Source organism: Xenopus tropicalis, chromosome 7, assembly GCF_000004195.4.
Source record: "Xenopus tropicalis strain Nigerian chromosome 7, UCB_Xtro_10.0, whole genome shotgun sequence".
Taxonomy (NCBI): Eukaryota; Metazoa; Chordata; class Amphibia; order Anura; family Pipidae; genus Xenopus; species Xenopus tropicalis.
The window spans coordinates 8057971-8077945 of NC_030683.2; the positions used below are offsets into that span (position 1 = coordinate 8057971).

The following is a 19975-nucleotide window of genomic DNA, read 5'->3' on the forward strand; positions in this document are numbered from 1 at the left end:
CAGTGAAGGACCAAGGCAATTATGGGAATTATGAACATGACCTTCTGATCGGTGGAGATCTAGATAATGAAGGGGCCTCGTTGAATTGAAACTTTGGACAAATTTCTACATTTATTCTAGAACACCATGTCCAAGGCCAATATGAAACTGTTCTTTTCCTTCATCTCTTGTGTCTGTAAGTCATTTGCTAAAAGTGTAGGGGACATCAAGTGGATTTTGGTGTTTGGCAGGTGTGGAATTAACTGCAGCAGTTTCTTCAGAGATTAAGAAAACCCTGGCTAAGGTGTCTTTCAGGCACCTTGACTCCCACTACAGGAAAGGCCTCCCCTTGTTTGGACAGGTGAGTAGATAATGTATGGAGATGGTATAACCCATGGAGGTCACATCTCCAGTCGGGTGAATCAAGAGAAGTCTGTAACCATCCTGTTACCTTTTCTATAATAACTGTCCTTGATATTACTTATAACTTTTATACACAGTTATTTCTGGAGGATGCGTCTGGAAACCCAATGGCCAATGAGACAGTGGTGATCTTTGTAGGTTATGGAACCAATTTCACCTACACCACTGGGCAGGATGGAACAGCAGAGTTCTTGATTGACACCAGCAATGTCCAGAAGTCATCGCTTCAGATCAGGGTCAGACAAACAAATCAATTTTTTCGCAATACCTTCTAGAATAAAGTGGATCTTTAGGTTGTCCTTGGGGCAGAACCTTTTCAGAAAACTCTTGTTAGTTGGTCTCTTGTTCTGGAGGCCCTGGAAAATGCCCCATTTGACCATTTAAAGAGGCCTTTGATCTAGAATGCCTGTGTTCTGACCGTGGAATTCGTAGTCTAAGAATACTTATTGCCACATGTTCTCATCATTTGCCTTTTTTCAGGCCAGATATAAGGAAGGAGAATCCTGCTACCAATACAGGTGGGTGAGTGTATCCTATCAGGGGGATGAGAGGAGTGTTAAAGAGTTCTACTCAAGAGCCAAGAGCTATCTAAAAATCCAGCCCATCTACAAGATTCTAGAGTGCCAAAAGCAAGAGAAGGTCATTGTCCATTTTATTCTATCGGCTGAGGGTGTTGGAGAGACAACAAATGCAGTTTTTCACTACCTGGTGAGTACTTTTTATTTTTGGGTTAACCTGATGCGGTCCCCGATCTAAGGGGAAAATGAAACCCGCCTGATTGACATCTGATCAATTTTAAGGCCAGCTATAGGTTGGGTAGGCCCCTTGGTGGTCCCCATACATGTGCAGATAAGCTGCCGAATTAGTCTGAAAGACCCAAATCAGAAGCTTAAATCTGCCCGTGGCCAACTGTACCCACGCATACATACGCCCCAGGGCAAAGATCTCACTAGGGCCCCCCACAGCAATCCCACATATTTTTGGCAGTGTTACCTTCACGTAGCTTGAAATAAAAATATAACACAGGGATCTCCCCATTTTTGTGGGCCTGCTAGAAAACAAACAAAGGGAACCTCACAATCTACCTCTATAAAGGACACCACAAAAGAGATACCATTTTCTTTTTTATTTGGAGAATCTTATCAGGAACATTTAAAGGAATAAATATGCTCGGGCTGTAGAGTACTTGATTAAAAAGAGGAGATCTTTGGGCAACATTTATAGCAGATGAAAACTCTTATGTGTACCCTCATGTCCTGCTCAGGCCTGTGCAAATACCTGTCTTGTCCATTTATTAATATAACCCTGTATATTTCCCTCCCTTTTCTACTGCACCTGTGCCGGTATTTCACCAGCCTAACCAGCCAAGGGCCAGTATTACCAATGTACCAGCAATGTGCTTGCCAATAAATTTGTAATCCCTCATGTTCTGCCTTTGGTCCACCTCCATCCCACCCCCTACTCCCCCCTCCATCCCACCCATTACCTCTTCCACCTTCTAGTTCCATCCATTGTTCCTGACAGCTTAGAAGCTCCTCCCCCTTCTTGTCATAGTCCCACTCATTTTTGGTCCAGCCCCCTGTCTCCACATTATCGGCCGGTAAGAAGCCACGAAAATAGGTGGCAACCCTAACTGTACCCTGTGTATAAGCACGTAGGACAGCTTTGTTATTGTACCCCAATATACTAGCACTGACTCACTCACATATACACACAGTTGTGTTATTGTGCGCTGGTCTACCTGCATTGACTCTCACCCCCATTGTAACCTGATATACCCCTACATACACACAGCCCTGTTACTGTACCCTGATATACCAACATACACTTCTAGCTCCAATATGGAACCCCAGTATACCTACATTGACTCTCCCCGGCACATATCTTGGTCCTGTTATACCTGTACCAACCCTCACTCACACACAAAGCTTGATAAGACCTTACTGATGAGATCAATGTTACTTATACATTCCCTTCTTACATCAGGTCATGTCGAAGGGAGGCATCGCAGGACATGGGAGACATGAGATTGAGATCTCGCCAAATCAAAGTAAGCATTTACTGATATACAATGTGGCTATGAGTTGGGTTCTGCAGTTAGCTCTGCCACATCTTCTAGGAGACACCAGTCTTTCCAAGAACGGTGGAGGTAATATGGCCCCAAGGTAAGTTTTCCTCACCAAGTCTTATTACTTTATCCCAGATGCAAGTGGGACCTTCTGGTTTCGCCTCACCGCCGGTACAGATATTGCACCTTCTGCCAACTTCTTGGTCTACCTGATCCTGGAGAGTGGGGAGGTCATTGCCGACAGTATCAGCCTCAAGGTGGAAAAATGCTTTGGGAACAAGGTGAGGCCCATTGTGAGCTCTGGTTCTCCGGATGAGTAAGATCTTTATCAGTAAAAGTACAATTTGGAGTAGGAACCGTGTTGGAAAAAAAACGAGAGTAATTTTATCTCCGCACGCTTCGCCAACACAGTGCTATTCAACCGTAAATGGGAAAAAGATTGGGCATTTTTATACAAATTTTCATTTTTAATGTAAATTTAGCAAATTTTTCGCTTTGGGCTTTTTGTTGCCAAAAACTAGATCATGTAAAAAAAAAACAAATTTGTCACAATTATGAAAAAATCATGGCAATTCCGAATGGAAATCTACGCCAACTAAAACCTGTCAAGATCATATAGAAGTCAATAGCAGATGTCCCTTTTACAACAAGATCTCTCTTGGCTTTGTGGTTTTATGGGTTTTGGGGGTTTTTTGACAATGGCTTTTGGGTGACAGTAGGGTGATTTTCCTTCATCTTTATCCATTTAATGTGCCAAGAGGGAGGGGACCAGACCAAAGGCTGGAGTTACAGGGGAGGTCCTGGCCAAAAATGACAGCCACTGGTTTTATACCCATGTAATAGAGATGCATGAAGTATGTTTCCCTATTATCTGTTATATTCCTAAGGTTTCTATGTCATTTCTACTTGGGTATCCCTCGGTACAGACGCTCACATTCACAGCCTAAGTAAAGTTCTCATCCTGTGGCCTCTGCTTGAGAAGTGCACAGAATTCATCTCCATGGGTTGCACAATTGAGATATTTCCTTACAACTTATTCATTGCATATTCTCAGGCATGGTTCCCCCCCCCCCCCCGCCATTTTTTCAGTTTTGCTAATTCTGTTTCCTACCCGCAGGTGGAGCTTTCATTTTCCCCCAGTGAAGCCCTTCCAGGTGCTCCGGCTGATCTCCACCTGCTCACGGCCCCTTCATCCCTGTGTGCATTGAGAGCCGTAGATGAGAGCGTTCTGATTCTGAAACCAGAGGCTGAACTTTCCGCACAAACGGTACTAATTAGATTCACCTTCAAACTGTTATTCCATTATAATATACAGTTGGGTCATTTCCCTATGGGACCAAACTGTAAATTATATCCTTATAAACGGTGCTTAGTTATGTCTCAGAGTTTCATGACATTAAACTCCTCGGTGACTTATAATATCCCTATATGTTACAACAGGGGGTACTTTATTCACTATATATTATAAGGAACTCCTCTGTGACTTATAATATCCCTATATGTTACAATAGGGGGCACTTTATTCCCTATATATTATAAGGAACTCCTCGGGGACTTATAATATCCCTATATGTTACAATAGGGGGTACTTTATTCACTATATATTATAAGGAACTCCTCTGTGACTTATAATATCCCTATATGTTACAATAGGGGGTACTTTATTCACTATATATTATAAGGATCTCCTCGGTGACTTATAATATCCCTATATGTTACAATAGGGGGTACTTTATTCACTATATATTATAAGGAACTCCTCGGGGGCTTATAATATCCCTATATGTTACAATAGGGGGCACTTTATTCACTATATATTATAAGGAACTCCTCGGGGGCTTATAATATCCCTATATGTTACAATAGGGGGTACTTTATTCACTATATATTATAAGGAACTCCTCGGGGACTTATAATATCCCTATATGTTACAATAGGGGGTACTTTATTCACTATATATTATAAGGAACTCCTCGGGGACTTATAATATCCCTATATGTTACAATAGGGGGTACTTTATTCACTATATATTATAAGGAACTCCTCGGGGGCTTATAATATCCATATATGTTACAATAGGGGGCACTTTATTCACTATATATTATAAGGAACTCCTCGGGGGCTTATAATATCCCTATATGTTACAATAGGGGGTTCTTTATTCACTATATATTGTAAGTGACTCCTCTGTGACTTGTAATATCCCAACGCACCAGAGGTCACCCCTTTAAATTAGAGGAACGGAGCTTCCATTTGAAGCAGAGTAGGGGGTTCCTCACGGTGAGGGCAGTGAGGGGGTTGGGGAATGCCCTGCCGGGGGATGTTGGGTAGGGGGTTCCTCACGGTGAGGGCAGTGAGGGGGTTGGGGAATGCCCTGCCGGGGGATGTTGGGTAGGGGGTTCCTCACGGTGAGGGCAGTGAGGGGGTTGGGGAATGCCCTGCCGGGGGATGTTGGGTAGGGGGTTCCTCACGGTGAGGGCAGTGAGGGTGTTGGGGAATGCCCTGCCGGGGGATGTTGGGTAGGGGGTTCCTCATGGTGAGGGCAGTGAGGGGGTTGGGGAATGCCCTGCCGGGGGATGTTGGGTAGGGGGTTCCTCACGGTGAGGGCAGTGAGGGGGTTGGGGAATGCCCTGCCGGGGGATATTGGGTAGGGGGTTCCTCACGGTGAGGGCAGTGAGGGGGTTGGGGAATGCCCTGCCGGGGGATGTTGGGTAGGGGGTTCCTCACGGGGAGGGCAGTGAGGTTGGGGAATGCCCTGCCGGGGGATGTGGTAATGGCAGATTCTGTTAATGCCTATAAGAGGGGCCTGGATGAGTTCTTGAACAATCAGAATATCCAAGGCTATTGTGATACTAATATCTACAGTTAGTATTAGTGGTTGTATTTATAGTTTATGTATGTGAGTGTATAGATTGGTAGGTGTGGGTTAGGTGTGCTGGGTTTACTTGGATGGGTTGAACTTGATGGACACTGGTCTTTTTTCAGCCCTATGTAACTATGTAACTATGTAACTATATGTTACAATAGGGGGTACTAAATAACAATATATAACAACCTGCACAATTTCCCACCTTCCAGATATACAACTTGCTGCCGCTACAAGACCTCAGTGGATATATTCATGATGGAAACTTTCTTGAAGAGCTTTGGGACGACCCTTGCATAAAAATGGAGCCCCTCTTTATAAATGGCATCTATTACATGCCAACAAATCCAGAATGGGACACAGACACCTACACAATCTTAAAGGTCTTTTTCTACCAGATGAGCTTTTCTCTAATGCTATTTGAGATGCATATTATGTGTATATTATATTCAAAATATTTGCACAATGATGATCCTAAAAATATTTAAGAAATCATTCAAGCCCCTCTTATAGGCTTGAAAATTCAGCAGATTTCTGGTTGCTAGGGTCCAATTTAGCTTAGAAACAAGGCAGTGGTTTGAGAGAGAGACTAAAACATAAATAGAGGAGGGCCTAAATAGACTAAAAAGTAACAATAAAATTGCAAGCTCACAGATCAATAGTTGTTTGGTTGCCGGGGTCAGTGACCCCCATTTGAAAGCTGGGAAGAGTCAGACGAGGTAGGCAAATATATGAAAAAGGAATCACCTACAAACATTATTTGAAAAGGAAGGGGCAGAAATGATGCCAGTGCCGACTGGGATGGGCTATTGGGCGATACTGTCCATCTGTATGAGCCACTTACCTGCATATCATTTTGGCTTCTAGAACCTGGGCCTGAAGGTTTTCACTAACGCCAGGATAAGGCCCCCACTTGTATGTGGACCTCGGAGTTTTTATGAACATTACGGTACAGGTAGGTTACAGCATGAACATGTGATGAGCCAATCTGACGCAAAGTTTGCTAAACGCATTGAAGTCAATAGGCGACTTTTTTTCTTTTTCGTGTTTACAGTTTTTACGCACAACTTTTTTTCTTACTCCAAATGCATTAAAGTCAGTAGGTGTTTTGTTTTGTTTTTTTTTTACTCCAAATGCATTAAAATCAATGGAGAAAAATATGGCGATGGCGAAGTGTGGCATTTCGCTGTAATCCAAGCCTGGTGAAAAAAGTCGTTTATCACTAGTCTCATTTAATTAGCCCCAGACATGATGATAACAGCCCCTAAATGTAGTTGGTAAATGTAACCGTTACCCTCAGTTCATGCTCTTTCATTACAGGTGGACCTTTTGCAGTTCCAATGAGTCTGTCAGCGGGAATGGGTGTGCAAGCGGGAATGGGTGTGCAAGCGGGAATGAGTGGGGCAGGTTTGCACATCGGAAGGAACATTCCGGTGGCTGAGCCTGTGATCGAGACTGTGAGAAAATATTTCCCTGAGACTTGGCTCTGGCAATTGGTTGAAACTGAGTAAGTAGAGTTGGCGTCGCCGGCATTCTTGAAAGCTCCCGTAGCGGCGAGCGGTGTAGTAGTTTGCCCGCCCCTCAGCACTACTGCTGGTGATTAGTGATATATATATGCAATATTCATACTCCAATCTTACTTTTAGTGCTGATGGGAAAGCTGATCTGGCAGTGACTGTCCCAGACACCATAACGACTTGGAAAGCCGGAATGTTCTGTACCTCACAGGGTGCCGGGTTTGGTCTTTCTGAAACTATATCCCTGGTAGCTTTCCAGCCCTTCTTCCTTGAACTTACCCTGCCGTATTCTGCTATTAGAGGAGAAATATTTACCCTCAAGGCTACAGTGTTTAATTACCTCTCACAGACCATAAGGGTAACTAACTACATACTGATAGAATCTCTATTTGCCTTTGGCCACACACTCCTTTACCAGTCCCTTTTCCTTCTTTTCAGGTGGGTATTTTACTTGAAGACTCAAACCAGTTCTTGGCTAAACCCACAAAGGTGCAGGAAGATGGTTACTGTGTCACAGCAAATGGGCAAGTCACGCTGTCGTGGGAGGTGACCCTTAAGTCTTTAGGTAAATAGTTTCTGGTGTAATATTCTTGCAGTGTTTGTATGGACAATTGTCCACAACTGATTGTAAATACAACATCTCCACGTGAAGATATCATGAGATGAATTTCCAGTCCTACAGTTCCAACTGCTTCTCAGGGGTCTACAAGGTTAGCGATGAGCAGCCCTACTCATGAGCAATTATTTTCTAGAAGAACCAATAAAAATGCGATATACATGAAAGATACCATGTTAGGCTAAAAAAGCTAGAATGACTACTTTCCTTGGCCGGTGTCTATACCTCAGAAGATGGTTAATGCTACGTAACTGAGACAAGTCTAAGCTTCTTACTTTAGACTTGGGACTGGGTAGCACACTGTGAGTGACTGTGAGAGTCTATGGAGAAGACCTCCCAACCTGGATTCCAATGTTCTCCCGTATCATTTGTCATTTCTTTCTTTCAGGGGAAGTGAACTTTACAATGAGTGCAGAGACCCTGAATGGAGAAGGCCTGTGTGAGAATGAGATTGTTAGCCCAGCACAGGGAAGGAAAGATACCATCACTAAACATATCATTGTAGAGGTAGGTGCACTATGGGGCAAACGTGCTGGCTATGCAGAAACCGTGGCCGACAGAGTATGGTTATCAGATTTCCTATGTGAGATCCAGGGACAGGAAAGTGCAGCACTATATGTGCCATGCCCAATTTTTGGTTAATACGTCATTTCGATACTATACCCACTCAACATCACAACCACACATTATAATCTCAATATATTTCCCTAGAAAATAGAAGTGAAGCAGTAAGAGCTAGTGATGAGCGAATCTGTTCCGTTTCGCCGAAAAATTCACAAATCTTTCAAAAGATCCGCAAAACGGCGAAAATGTCGTGCGGCAAAAAAAATAGTCGCCCGCGGCTATTATTTTGTCAGGCGACTATTATTTTGTTGCCCATGGCTATTATTTCGTCACACGGCTATTATTTAGTCGCACGGCTATTGTTTTGTTGCACGCGGCTATTATTTTGTCGCGCAGCTATTATTTTGTCGCCCGCGGCTATTATTTTGTCGCACGGCTATTCTTTTGTCGCCCGCGGCTATTATTTTGTTGCACGGCTATTCTTTTGTCGCCCGCGCCCATTATTTTGTTGTACGGCTATTATTTCGTTGCGTGGCTATTCTTTTGACGCCTGGGACTATTCTTTTTTGACGCCAGAGACAATTTTTGGACGTGCGGCAAATTTTTTCATCCATTTCACGAAACAATCCGCCAATGGTGAAACGCGGAAATTTGCCGCAAATCCATGCCTGACGAAACATTTCGCCCATCACTAGTAAGAGCCAATGACAGTCAGTGTTTATAGTGCAGATGGCTTTCTGCAGAGTGCAGTGGAGACAGGGAACTTCCTCCCTGGATGTGGGAGGAGGGAAGGGGGTCAGGTGATAAAAGATCACCTTCTTCCTTCCATGTGTCCTGGAGTTGGGGGAAGCTCTGTTGCTACGGGGACGGATTTCGGAGGCGGGGACTCTTGCTCAGGTCGGTTTTTTCATGGGGGCAGGGAGTCTAAAACAGGGTCAGTCCCCCTGAAACGGGGACAGATAGTAAACGTACAATAGAACATTAAACACTGAGTTCAACTTAAATGTCTATCTGTCTTTATTAGCCAGAGGGAGTGAAAAAGGAGGAGACACATAGCACCATGATCTGTGGGAAAGGTAAGTTCCCCTCTATAAAACCTTTATCTGATTCTCACCGTTAGTTCTGACCATGACACTTTCTCATGCCATCATTGGTGGGGGCCACTCAGGCACGCCCACATTGAGAAGTTATGTTCTTGTGTTGACAGTTGTGTCTCACACCATTTATGTGGCCAATGCAGTTTCACAGGAATGCTGGGTAAAATGTTGCATTGTGGATACAAACATGTTGCAATAAGCCGGATTTTGAACTTTTGCCTATAGTGCCATCTTAATAAATGAACCCTAAAGAACAGAAAATGATGACCAGTTGGTAATTATCTAAGAATAGCGGTGCCCACACAAAATTCAAGCAAGTCTTACCGTCCCTTATAGTGACCGATATATAAGGATGTTAATTGGCTCAACTGTTCCCCGTTAGACTGGGTTCCAGGACACATTTCACGGCTCGGCCATATAACCTGCAGGTAATTTTGTACTTTTGATTGCAGGTTCTGAAATTACTGAGAATATTCCTCTCAAACTCCCAGAGAAGGTTGTAGAGGGATCAGCGCGGGCCTATTTCTCTGCCGTCGGTGAGTTACATGTTCCAGTTGTCTCTCTCTGTACTCCCTGAGGAGCCAACTGTCTGCTCCACTCTCTTCCAACCCAAGCAGCTCTGTATTGTCTGACCTTCAGCTCTCTACGGCTGATTCAGTCTCTTTATAAGCACAATTTCTACTCTTCACTTTTCTGTTGCAGTTTGTTGCTTTCCCACATTTGCGTAACTGGTGCTGAGATTCTATTTTTATTGTCAGGGTCACATGGAGCACCTTATACTGAGCAGAAGTTACCCTGATCCCTCTGGTACCTCTCTTACAGGTGATATTCTAGGCACAGCCATGCAGAACTTGGGGAACCTCGTTCAGATGCCGTACGGTTGTGGAGAGCAGAATATGGTTCTCTTCACCCCAATTATCTACATCTCGGAATATCTGAACAAAACGAATCAGCTGACTCCAGAAATGAAATCAAAAACCCTCAGCTACATGAGCACTGGTAGGAGGAAACAATGTCACCTCCAATGTTCAAGCCAATAACAAGTTAAAACTGGCAAAGGCAGGGCCTCCCTATATTAGATCTAACAATTAAAGAACAAAGGAAGTCAAAACTGCCACAAGGTGCCATTTTTGAGGCCTCTCTCCGTAGACCACAGTCACTAACCTCCAACTTCTCAGTGATGTTCTCCTTATCTAAAATTCTTCCAGACTGTGATTTATTTACCTGGTGGCGCCTAATCTCTGGTCTTCCTTGGTGCCATATAGGTTCATTACAAATGTTAATAAGCAGCAGGGCCTAATGTGTATATGTTTCCTAATTGACTGTGTATAGTACATGCACAGCGGCTATGCCAGCCACATAGGACTCTACTTGGCCTGCTTAAATGGCGGCACTGCTGGATAAGAGAAGGCCACTGGGTTTGGCAGATTTTTACAGAAAAGGAAAACAGAGGGAGACGGCAAGGGCCACCAGTGAGAAGCCTTGCTATAATGCCCTGGAACGTACCAACTCCATGAAGATGATTAAGTTTGAAAATGAACCCAAGCCCCTAGCTTTACCAGGGAGCAGTTCAAATACACATTTGCCTTTGTTACATCAATACATAATAGATGAGCTTGAGATAAAACACACCTTTTAGTCCAGGTGAGACCTATCTACCTTCTAGATCAGTGATCCCCAACCAGTGGCTCCTCTGATGTTGCTCCCAGTGGCCTCAAAGCAGGTTTTCATTTTTGCTGACTTGAAGACAAGATTTGGAGGCATAAAGACCATGTGTACTGTCAAACAGAGCCTCCTGTAGTCTGCCAGTCATCATTGGGCTATCAAATAACCAATCACAGCCCATGTTGGTAACCCCCTAGGACATTTTTTAACACTTGCGTTGCTCCCCAACCTTTTTTTACATTTAAATGTTGCTCATGGGTAAAAAAGGTTGGGGACCCCTGTTCTAGATGATCCAGAAAAAGGCAAAACGTCTCCCTTTGTTGCCATCTCCAGTTTGACTCCAAGTGGGATATAACTGTTTCCTAAATCCTGATGCCTGTAGACTACTGAACTCTTCCTTTCTAAAACCATTATTGCTATGAATATTTTTCAGGCTACCAGAAGCAGCTTTCATACAAACACCCCGATGGATCTTACAGTGCATTTGGACAACGCTATGGAGAGGGCAATACCTGGTATGCACACAAGAGTGAGCTGTAGGCCAAGATGAAGATTAGACATTGCATGTTAATGGAAACTCAAGGGATATGAAAACCTTCATAAAAAGTTATTTAATCAGATCCCTCTCTTTCCAGGCTGACTGCATTTACTATGAAGTCTTTTGCCCGAGCTCGCGCTCACATTTATATTGAGGAGAAACTGATCACGGGAGCTCTTCTGTGGCTCTCCATCCGGCAAAAGCCCAACGGCTGTTTCCATAGTGTCGGCAAACTCTTCAACAATGCCATGAAGGTGCGTGGCTGCACCAAAGGGGGAAATAGGAGGCATCTTACTGTGAAGGGCAAAAGTTTCCATACTGCCAGCTGTGTTTTTCCATGATAGATGGGGCAGGGGCTCAACTTATAAGAAAAGTAGCAACCTAAGTTTACAAAGCATACTTGCCAACATTTTTAATATAAAAAAAATAAATAATTTAGGCCCTGATCACATTAAGCAACTTGCCATTGTCAGTTGTCCCAGGTTTCCAATACAGCAGCTCTGAATGTGACCTGAAAGCATGGTATTAGCAGTCTAGAACTGCTAATATCTTTGAAACATCTAAAAATAGAATATTAATGCCAATTGCCAAGGTGCTATCTGAGGCACAATCTGAATAAAGGTGGCCATACATTGTAAGATACGCTTGTTTGAAGAGGTCAACAAGCGAGCGGATCTTCTCCCGATATGCCCACCTATGGGTGGGTGATATCAAACTAATTCAATTGTTTGGCCTCAGGGCCAAATGACCAAATTAAAATGGCAGGCATGGGCCCTGTTGGTTCAGGGACCTCATAAACAAGCCAATATGATCCTGTATCTAATGGAAAAATCAAACCTTGCCGATTGAAATCTCTTCAATTTCAGGCCAGATGTCAAAACATAATCAAAACAACTGCAGGGCATGCTGTCAAAAACACTACAGATGAACCCATAGATATAACAATAGTTTGACAGTACCCCTGATATTTTCCAAATCGGCCACTCAATACGTGTGTATTCATGGCTACTCTAATCGGGGCAAAAAGTCTTGCTAACCTTATTTTCCCGGGCCTTGCTCTTCTTCGCCCACTTTTCAAATGTCTCCTAACAAATTATTTGGGACTTGGGTGGTAGGAATAACAGAAACAACAGGGGCAGAAAGGAAGAGGACCTCTGCTGGGGACAGGCCAACCACTGTATGTATGTGAGGCTTCATCTGGGTGTTCCAGGTTATTCCTACATTACAGAAAGCGGCACTGGGGATTGGCAGATTCAGCCTATGGTTGTGGGGCAGTACCAATCATTTGTTATATGTGTAATAAGTTGTTGAAAAAGAAACGTAATCTTTTAAAATCGTTCTCAAGATTGGGATCCATATCCTTGGGGAAGATGTTCCTAAGCCACAAATGAATGCTAGCGGGTGATTCTGTTGCCTAACTTTACACTCAATGGTATCATTATATTTATTTCTCATGTTCCCCGTAGGGAGGAGTAGATGATGAAGTGACATTGGCTGCCTACATAACGATTGCTCTTCTGGAATATCCGCTCCCTGTCACAGTATGTACTGTATATCGTAATCACTGCAGCTCTGCCTTCTTACTGTCACAGTGTGTATTGTATATAGAGATCATTACAGGCTCCTGTATATGTATTTGGGGCATATGTAGTTAAATGGTTACATAGGGTTTATAAAAAGACCATCAGGTTTAACCCTTCCAAGTGAACCCAGTATAATTACCTACTCATTCACTATCCAGTTTCTTATTTAAATGGTTATTAAATAACACATAATTATAATGTGGATCACTGCCTCACTCTCCCCATAGCATCCTACTGTCCGAAATGCTCTCTTCTGCCTGGAGAGTGCTTTGGGAGGCAAGAACGGCATCTACACCAAGGCCTTAATGGCTTACGCTTTCACTCTTGCTGGAAGGATGGACATCCGCCGTCAGCTCCTACAGTCATTGGATGAACAGGCCATAAAGAAGGGTGAGAGCTATAGAATCAGCAAAGTAAATAATGAAGTATGGGTGCAGTGTGACGATACAGCTCAGTGTGTATACATACCCTGTATCACGCCAAGCAGAAATACTAAGTTTGGTTGTAGCACTCAGTGTCAGGAAATGGCTGCAAAGGCTAATAAGTATTACTCTACAAGGGAATGATTACAGGGAAGCAGGTACAATTCTGCCTGTGTATTAATGATTGGTTAAACCACACCTTGAATATGGTTTATAGTGTTGGACACCGCAATATAAACTAGTCAAGGAAGAACCAGAAAGGGCTAAAGGCAAAGCCACTGGGATTGGAGGTTTAGGAAAGGGTAACAGGCTATAAATATATTGTTAAAGTATCACCGTCCAGGGAAAATGACCAAGGTGCATAAATAAACCCTGTTACAGGGAAAAGCCTGCCTGCAAAGCACCGGCCTGTTCTTCATTTCGGCTTCTCCAGCTTGGACTCATTTCTAGCTGGAAGCCTTTCTATGGCTCTGTGGCACATAACAATGTAGGGATCACTGTATGGAATCTATTTAGCTTTTGGCTGGTCTACCAGTTCGGAAAAGGTCATTCAATTATTTTCCTTTAAAGGTCAATAATGAATTATAAGAACGACTTATGTAATCTCTCATTATTTAGATGGCACAGTTCATTTGCATCGTCCAGAGTTTTCTGATGATTCGGGGGTGGATAGGTTTCCTTACAGACGCGCCCCCTCAGCAGAAGTAGAGATGAATTCTTATATGTTACTGGCTCTCTTGTCCAAACATAATGTCTCAGATGAAGATCTGACCTTGGCCACCCAGGTTGTCTCCTGGATGATAAAGCAGCAGAACCCTAATGGTGGCTTCTCCTCAACTCAGGTAGACTTTTCTCCTTATGTCCTTGTCCTTCAAGCTTAAAGATTTTAGCACTGTTGAAATATGTATCACTTGCTCTCCCTGGCTTCTGTAGGACACAGTTGTGGCGCTTCAGGCTCTTTCTCTCTATGGGTCTCTCACTCTCAGCCATGATGCCATGAGAACGGTTTCACTTTCTTTGGACAAAACTCCAGTTGCAGAGTTCCATGTAGAGGATTCAAACCGGTTGCTTCTCCAACGTATTGCCCTGAAGGAAGTCCCAGGGGATTATTTGGCTACAGTCAGTGGGTCAGGGTGTCTGTACCTACAGGTGAGAATTCTGATATCTCAATAAAAGGTCAGTTTTTTCAGAGCCACTATCCACGTACAGTTCCATATGAGTTCCAAAAAGTTGTCTTATCCAGAACATTGATCAGAGTATATTTACTGCTCTGTGATCTCATCTGTTATCTCATCTAATCTGTGTTTCAGACGACCCTGAGATATAATGTTCCCATTCCCAAGGAAGATGCGCCTTTCACAATATCAGTAACCACTGACCCTGAGACCTGCGACCGGAAATCCTTGAAAACATTTACCATAGTAGCCAATGTAAGGTGAGTATGGAGATATAGGTGGCCGTACCAGCTGGGCAGATATGACCCTTTGCGGGATCTGTCCCAGACTAAAGATTTAATTTTCTTCTCTGCATGTTGATGTGGCATTGTTGATTCCAGAAAAGGGGTGGAGCCACAGATCCCTATGGTGGCAATTTACTAACCATCTGATTTTGTTTTTTCCGATTTGGATTAGACTTTTTTGAGATTCATTTTGCATCAAAATGCCTACAAATCCGAATTCAACAAATCACCAGCTAAAACCAAGATCATGTAGAAGTCAATGGCAGATGTTCCCTTTTCCTGGAGGATCTTGCCTTTCCTGGAGGATCCTTCTTATACTTCAGAGATTTCAGACTTTAGATGCTGGTTTTTTGTGCGACAATTAAAAAAAGTACAGGTTGCGATGCAACACTTCGAAAGATTGGACTGGCTGTTGGATGGATCAGTTTGCATCTGTTTCATCAGATTAATAGGGATGGATTTGGAGGAGAACACTGCCATGACTATAGGTTTCAAAAGAAGCTGAAAAAACACACTGGAGGGTCATTTACAAATGAGTGTGCAATTTTGACTACAGAATTGCCCTTTTTCCCATAATTATAGTGTAACTTAGGTTACACTTCATGCTGGGCCCCCTGGGAATCCTGAAGCTAGCGGCAGGTCCAGGGTGGCAACAGTTCCATGGTTTCTTGGCACACTCACTCACAATAGGATGATGCTCACTTAGACCTGTCGCTTGGCAATCTTGCAACTTGGAACCTCCATGGAGGGAGAGGCTGGGAAACTGGGATTTTAAAGAGAGATCTATCGCCGACGACTGAACCATTTCTTCTTACCCTTAGTCTTTCTGTTCTAACTGGAGTCCCAAATGCACTGACCCATCCTATATTTCTCTCATCTTATAGCTACGTTGGCAAGAGGTTGAACTCAAACATGGCTGTAGTGGAAGTAAAACTCCCATCAGGATACATCCCGATTAAGCCTTCTGTCAAAAAGGTAAGAATAAGCTTTATAGCCTCAGGGTGAAGATATCCCAAGAGCTGCTGATCATTGTCCCATTCTCTCCTCCTCCAGATGACCGCTTCAAACAGACTCATTCAAAGAGCAGAAGCCCACGCTAATGAGGTCATAGTCTACTTTGAGTCGGTGAGTGTTGAACTATAATGCGACAAAGACTTACCCTTTAGGAAAGAGAAGTCACATGGGGAAATTCTGACTAGGGATTACAATAAATAATTTATAGTAGATGTGCAAACCAGCATCTTGTGGTGTTACACACCATTGTGGTTGTATTGCTCTTTTTTCTTCTGTTTATATGGTTGGTTGGGTCACTAATTAAGTATTTGGTAGAATGAAGTCTAAAGAAACTGGACTCTCTGAATTTTCTTTAAACCGTTTCACAACTCATCCGAAAGGACAGAAGAAGCCACTTGGATGAGGGGTGAAACGTTCTCAAGAAAGTCCGTGACCTGGATGAATGAAGAACCTTCATAGACGTCAATAATAGAAAAGATGGATCAAACCTTCACTTGTCATTTGTATTTTTTTTTTAAATTTATTAGCACAATTTCTGTTGACTTTCATCTACATGACTCTCCGCAGCTCTTCAAAGATATTCAGAGTTTTAGGTTCTCGGTGGAGCAGGAAATTCCCATCGGTAACCTGCAGCCAGCCACTGTTGTTGTCTACGATTACTACGAGACAGGTAACATCAGTAGCGCTTTGTAAGAGCTGAAATGTTCTGAAAATATATCTACTGGTGAATCTGAGGGCATGTTCTGTTTTTGTATTTCTTGTAGATGATTTGGCCATCACCAAGTATGATGCCCCCTGCAGCGCAAAAGGTACAACATTGTATTTATTGCTGTTAATGGGTTTTTTCTTTACATCGACCCATAGGTCTCGTTATAATGCCTACACTGAGAAGTGCCTACGCCACAAGCTGAAAAAAACAAGTTACTTTTCCCTTTAGCCCTCCAAGAAATCTGTCTGTGGGTTTTAGGTCGTAACTTAGAAAAAAAGTTAGCACAAATATTGATCTAGGCAAAAGTAGTAGAGCAGTGATCCAAACTCGGGTAACTCAGTGGCCTGTTCTGACTCGTATACTGTTCTAGATATTCCTGGAACTATCATTGAATGACTGATCTAACCTTGTTATGGGCTAAGGGGACCCAGCCTGAAGGCCAGTTGGGGGGGATTTGGGGTGAGTGCTTATTTGTACCCTGGGTACCCCTGGAACTATAGCAGGGTGACTGTTACCCCAATGTTTCTATATATCTGTAACCTTGTTATGGGCTAAGGGGGCCCAGCCTGAAGGCCAGTTAGGGGGGATTTGGGGTGAGTGCTTATTTGTACCCTGGGTACCCCTGGAACTATAGCGGGGTGACTGTTACCCCAATGTTTCTATATATCTGTAACCTTGTTATGGGCTAAGGGGGCCCAGCCTGAAGGCCAGTTAGGGGGGGATTTGGGGTGAGTGCTTATTTGTACCCTGGGTACCCCTGGAACTATAGCGGGGTGACTGTTACCCCAATGTTTCTATATATCTGTAACCTTGTTATGGGCTAAGGGGGCCCAGCCTGAAGGCCAGTTAGGGGGGGATTTGGGGTGAGTGCTTATTTGTGCCCTGGGTACCCCTGGAACTATAGCGGGGTGACTGTTACCCCAATGTTTCTATATATCTGTAACCTTGTTATGGGCTAAGGGGGCCCAGCCTGAAGGCCAGTTAGGGGGGGATTTGGGGTGCTTATTTGTGCCCTGGGTACCCCTGGAACTATAGCAGGGTGACTGTTACCCCAATGTTTCTATATATCTGTAACCTTGTTATGGGCTAAGGGGGCCCAGCCTGAAGGCCAGTTAGGGGGGATTTGGGGTGAGTGCTTATTTGTGCCCTGGGTACCCCTGGAACTATAGCAGGGTGACTGTTACCCCCAGTGTTTCTATAATGTTGGACCTCCATGGGAGGCTTAAGAAAGTACATCACTGCGCTAGATGGTAAGGAGAAGTAAGTAGCATTTAGGGTGAAGACATGGGATATTAGTCCCAGTGACATTAAAAAACACAGTTGCAACAACTCATCATGATGATTCAGCTGCCATAGATTAACATACGAGTCGCCTATGTGCCAATTAGTAGTTTCAACTTTTTCAAAAAGTTACGGCAACTAATCGCCCCAAGTGTCTTCGTCCTTGATAGAATTGTTCTGTTTCACTCTATAAGTACATAAATAAGATCTATAGAGGGCTCTCTCCTTATTCAGTTATTCTCACCTTAGATGGAGCAAACAAAGAACAGCAATAAAACGGGCCCAGAAGGACAAAAGGTGCAGAACCCACCAACTAAATGACTTGTCAGTGGATTTGGAGAAATTAGATAAGTGCATTGTTTTTGTCTCTCTGTCAATTTGCCAACGTGATTCATTTCTAGAATATTTTATAATGGACAGGAGGAGATATTAATCTGACCCCCATTAATTTTATAGCTGCAGATCAATCTATTAAATGTATATTTTATCCATGTACATACAGTATATTAAACATTGTATTTGAAGGAACAGTCCCACTTTTGCTCATAGCCGAAATGGAGAAACAATGGGGCCATTTACTAACTGTCTGATTTTTTTTACCGATTTGGATTTTTAGCGGTAAAAGTCTGAAATTTTTTAAGAAAGAATTTTTCACCTCAAAACTTTTTAGAGGTTTTCGATTTTTGACCCTTGTTTTTGTGCGAAAACTCGAATTTTGTGTTTTCGGGGCGGCAATTCTAAGTCAAAGTTTCCCGCGTTTAGTAAACGTGGAAATGAGTTTAGTCACTTTTTTCGAAATAAAAAAAGGAGAAATGTTACAGTTTTAGTAAATGTGCCCCTAAGACAGCATAGGGATTCCTCGGAACTAAACACAGTTAAGTAGAGGCAGCCCCAAAGCAGAGAAACGCAGCCAAATTTTGTGTCCCGACAAATTTTTCCAGAATTTTCTGTTTGCTCATCACTAGTCCCGATAAACAAGACTATTGCAGGTAAACAAAGCAAGTGAACATACAGGGTTACCTTTATTTTCTTTCATGTTGATTGGTTGAGGGAAAAGGAATGTATTGTGCCTCACTGATGCTGAATAGAGCAAGTAAACACACTGATGGCACGATGCCGTTAGGCACAATCACAAGAAATGAATAACGAGATTACTTAATGTACCTGCCTGTTTACAAGAGGATGATCCAGGAAGCTCTTGAAAATAAAAACATCACAACCACATTGTCTGAAGGAGGTTCTACCGCCTGAATCATCTAAAATAGTTCATAAAATTCATAGCAATAAAACATGACCATGATGAAGATCTAATACTTTTGGATTATGGTAACTTCCCATAATTAGTAACCTCCTCACATCTACAGTATTTATTAATTAAAAAACCTTGGATTCAGAAACCTTGTAGACTTATCTAAACCCACCAAGATACCGGAAGATCTCCAAGTTGATCCAGGCTTCAGTGGGTCATCTAGTCTACTCCATCACTGGAAGTTATGGGAATCAGTAACCCCCTCACATGTATGAAATACAGTGGTGAGTTAGAAATGGAAACACTGTATGACCATGAAGAAGGTCTATACTTTTAGATTATGGTAACTTCCAAGAGCTGAAGTTACGGGAATTAACCTCCTCACATGTATGAGTTAAGAACACAGGACTCAAATTTCTTATCAATGACCTTGGATTCAGAATCCTAGTAGAGGAAATGACGCAACCCCACCAAGATACCAGAAGATCTCCAGTTGATCCAGGCTTGATTGGCCCATCTAGGCTACTCCATCACTTGGTTCTACTCTCTTACTCAAGGCCACTAGAGGAAATTCAGATGCCTTTTGAAAAATTTTGCTCATCACTACTTAATAGTAATAGCATAATAGTATCTTGGCCAGTAGCACCTCATATGATAGCTATTTTTTAACCTAAGGGAGTTATATAGACAGATAATTAAGAGAGGAAGAGACTCCCCAATAGGAATGCCTTTATTAAACTGCAATATGATATTTCACTGTTCTTATGAGAAGGAAATCTCAATTATATTTGTCCCTACTGGATTCTAACTAATTCTGAGTATATGTAGCTAGTAAGGTTAGTTTAGTTGCGGTTACTCTGATCCACCCCAATATTTGTAGCAATGGAAAGAGTGAGGGAGGAGGTGAATACAAATCTATCTGCAG

The 19975-nt window shown here is 42.9% G+C and overlaps 1 protein-coding gene across 1 annotated transcript in view; it reads left to right on the plus strand.

Annotated features, from left to right (window-relative positions):
- LOC100489060 (alpha-2-macroglobulin) overlaps positions 1-19023 on the plus strand; it is a 40840-nt gene extending 21817 nt beyond the window's left edge. Inside the window, exons 10-36 of the mRNA XM_002938503.5 lie at positions 231-340; positions 480-638; positions 883-1110; positions 2389-2452; positions 2606-2751; positions 3588-3737; positions 5549-5719; positions 6204-6291; positions 6657-6843; positions 6983-7211; positions 7292-7418; positions 7858-7976; positions 9058-9109; positions 9583-9666; positions 9953-10129; positions 11229-11310; positions 11431-11587; positions 12800-12874; positions 13144-13306; positions 13957-14180; positions 14272-14487; positions 14649-14773; positions 15682-15772; positions 15851-15922; positions 16379-16481; positions 16576-16620; positions 18051-19023. Coding sequence (XP_002938549.2) covers positions 231-340; positions 480-638; positions 883-1110; positions 2389-2452; positions 2606-2751; positions 3588-3737; positions 5549-5719; positions 6204-6291; positions 6657-6843; positions 6983-7211; positions 7292-7418; positions 7858-7976; positions 9058-9109; positions 9583-9666; positions 9953-10129; positions 11229-11310; positions 11431-11587; positions 12800-12874; positions 13144-13306; positions 13957-14180; positions 14272-14487; positions 14649-14773; positions 15682-15772; positions 15851-15922; positions 16379-16481; positions 16576-16620; positions 18051-18076 — 3470 coding nt within the window. The 3' untranslated portion in view covers positions 18077-19023. The remainder of the gene's footprint in view (positions 1-230; positions 341-479; positions 639-882; positions 1111-2388; positions 2453-2605; positions 2752-3587; positions 3738-5548; positions 5720-6203; positions 6292-6656; positions 6844-6982; positions 7212-7291; positions 7419-7857; positions 7977-9057; positions 9110-9582; positions 9667-9952; positions 10130-11228; positions 11311-11430; positions 11588-12799; positions 12875-13143; positions 13307-13956; positions 14181-14271; positions 14488-14648; positions 14774-15681; positions 15773-15850; positions 15923-16378; positions 16482-16575; positions 16621-18050) is intronic.
- The last annotated feature ends 952 nt before the right edge of the window (positions 19024-19975 follow it).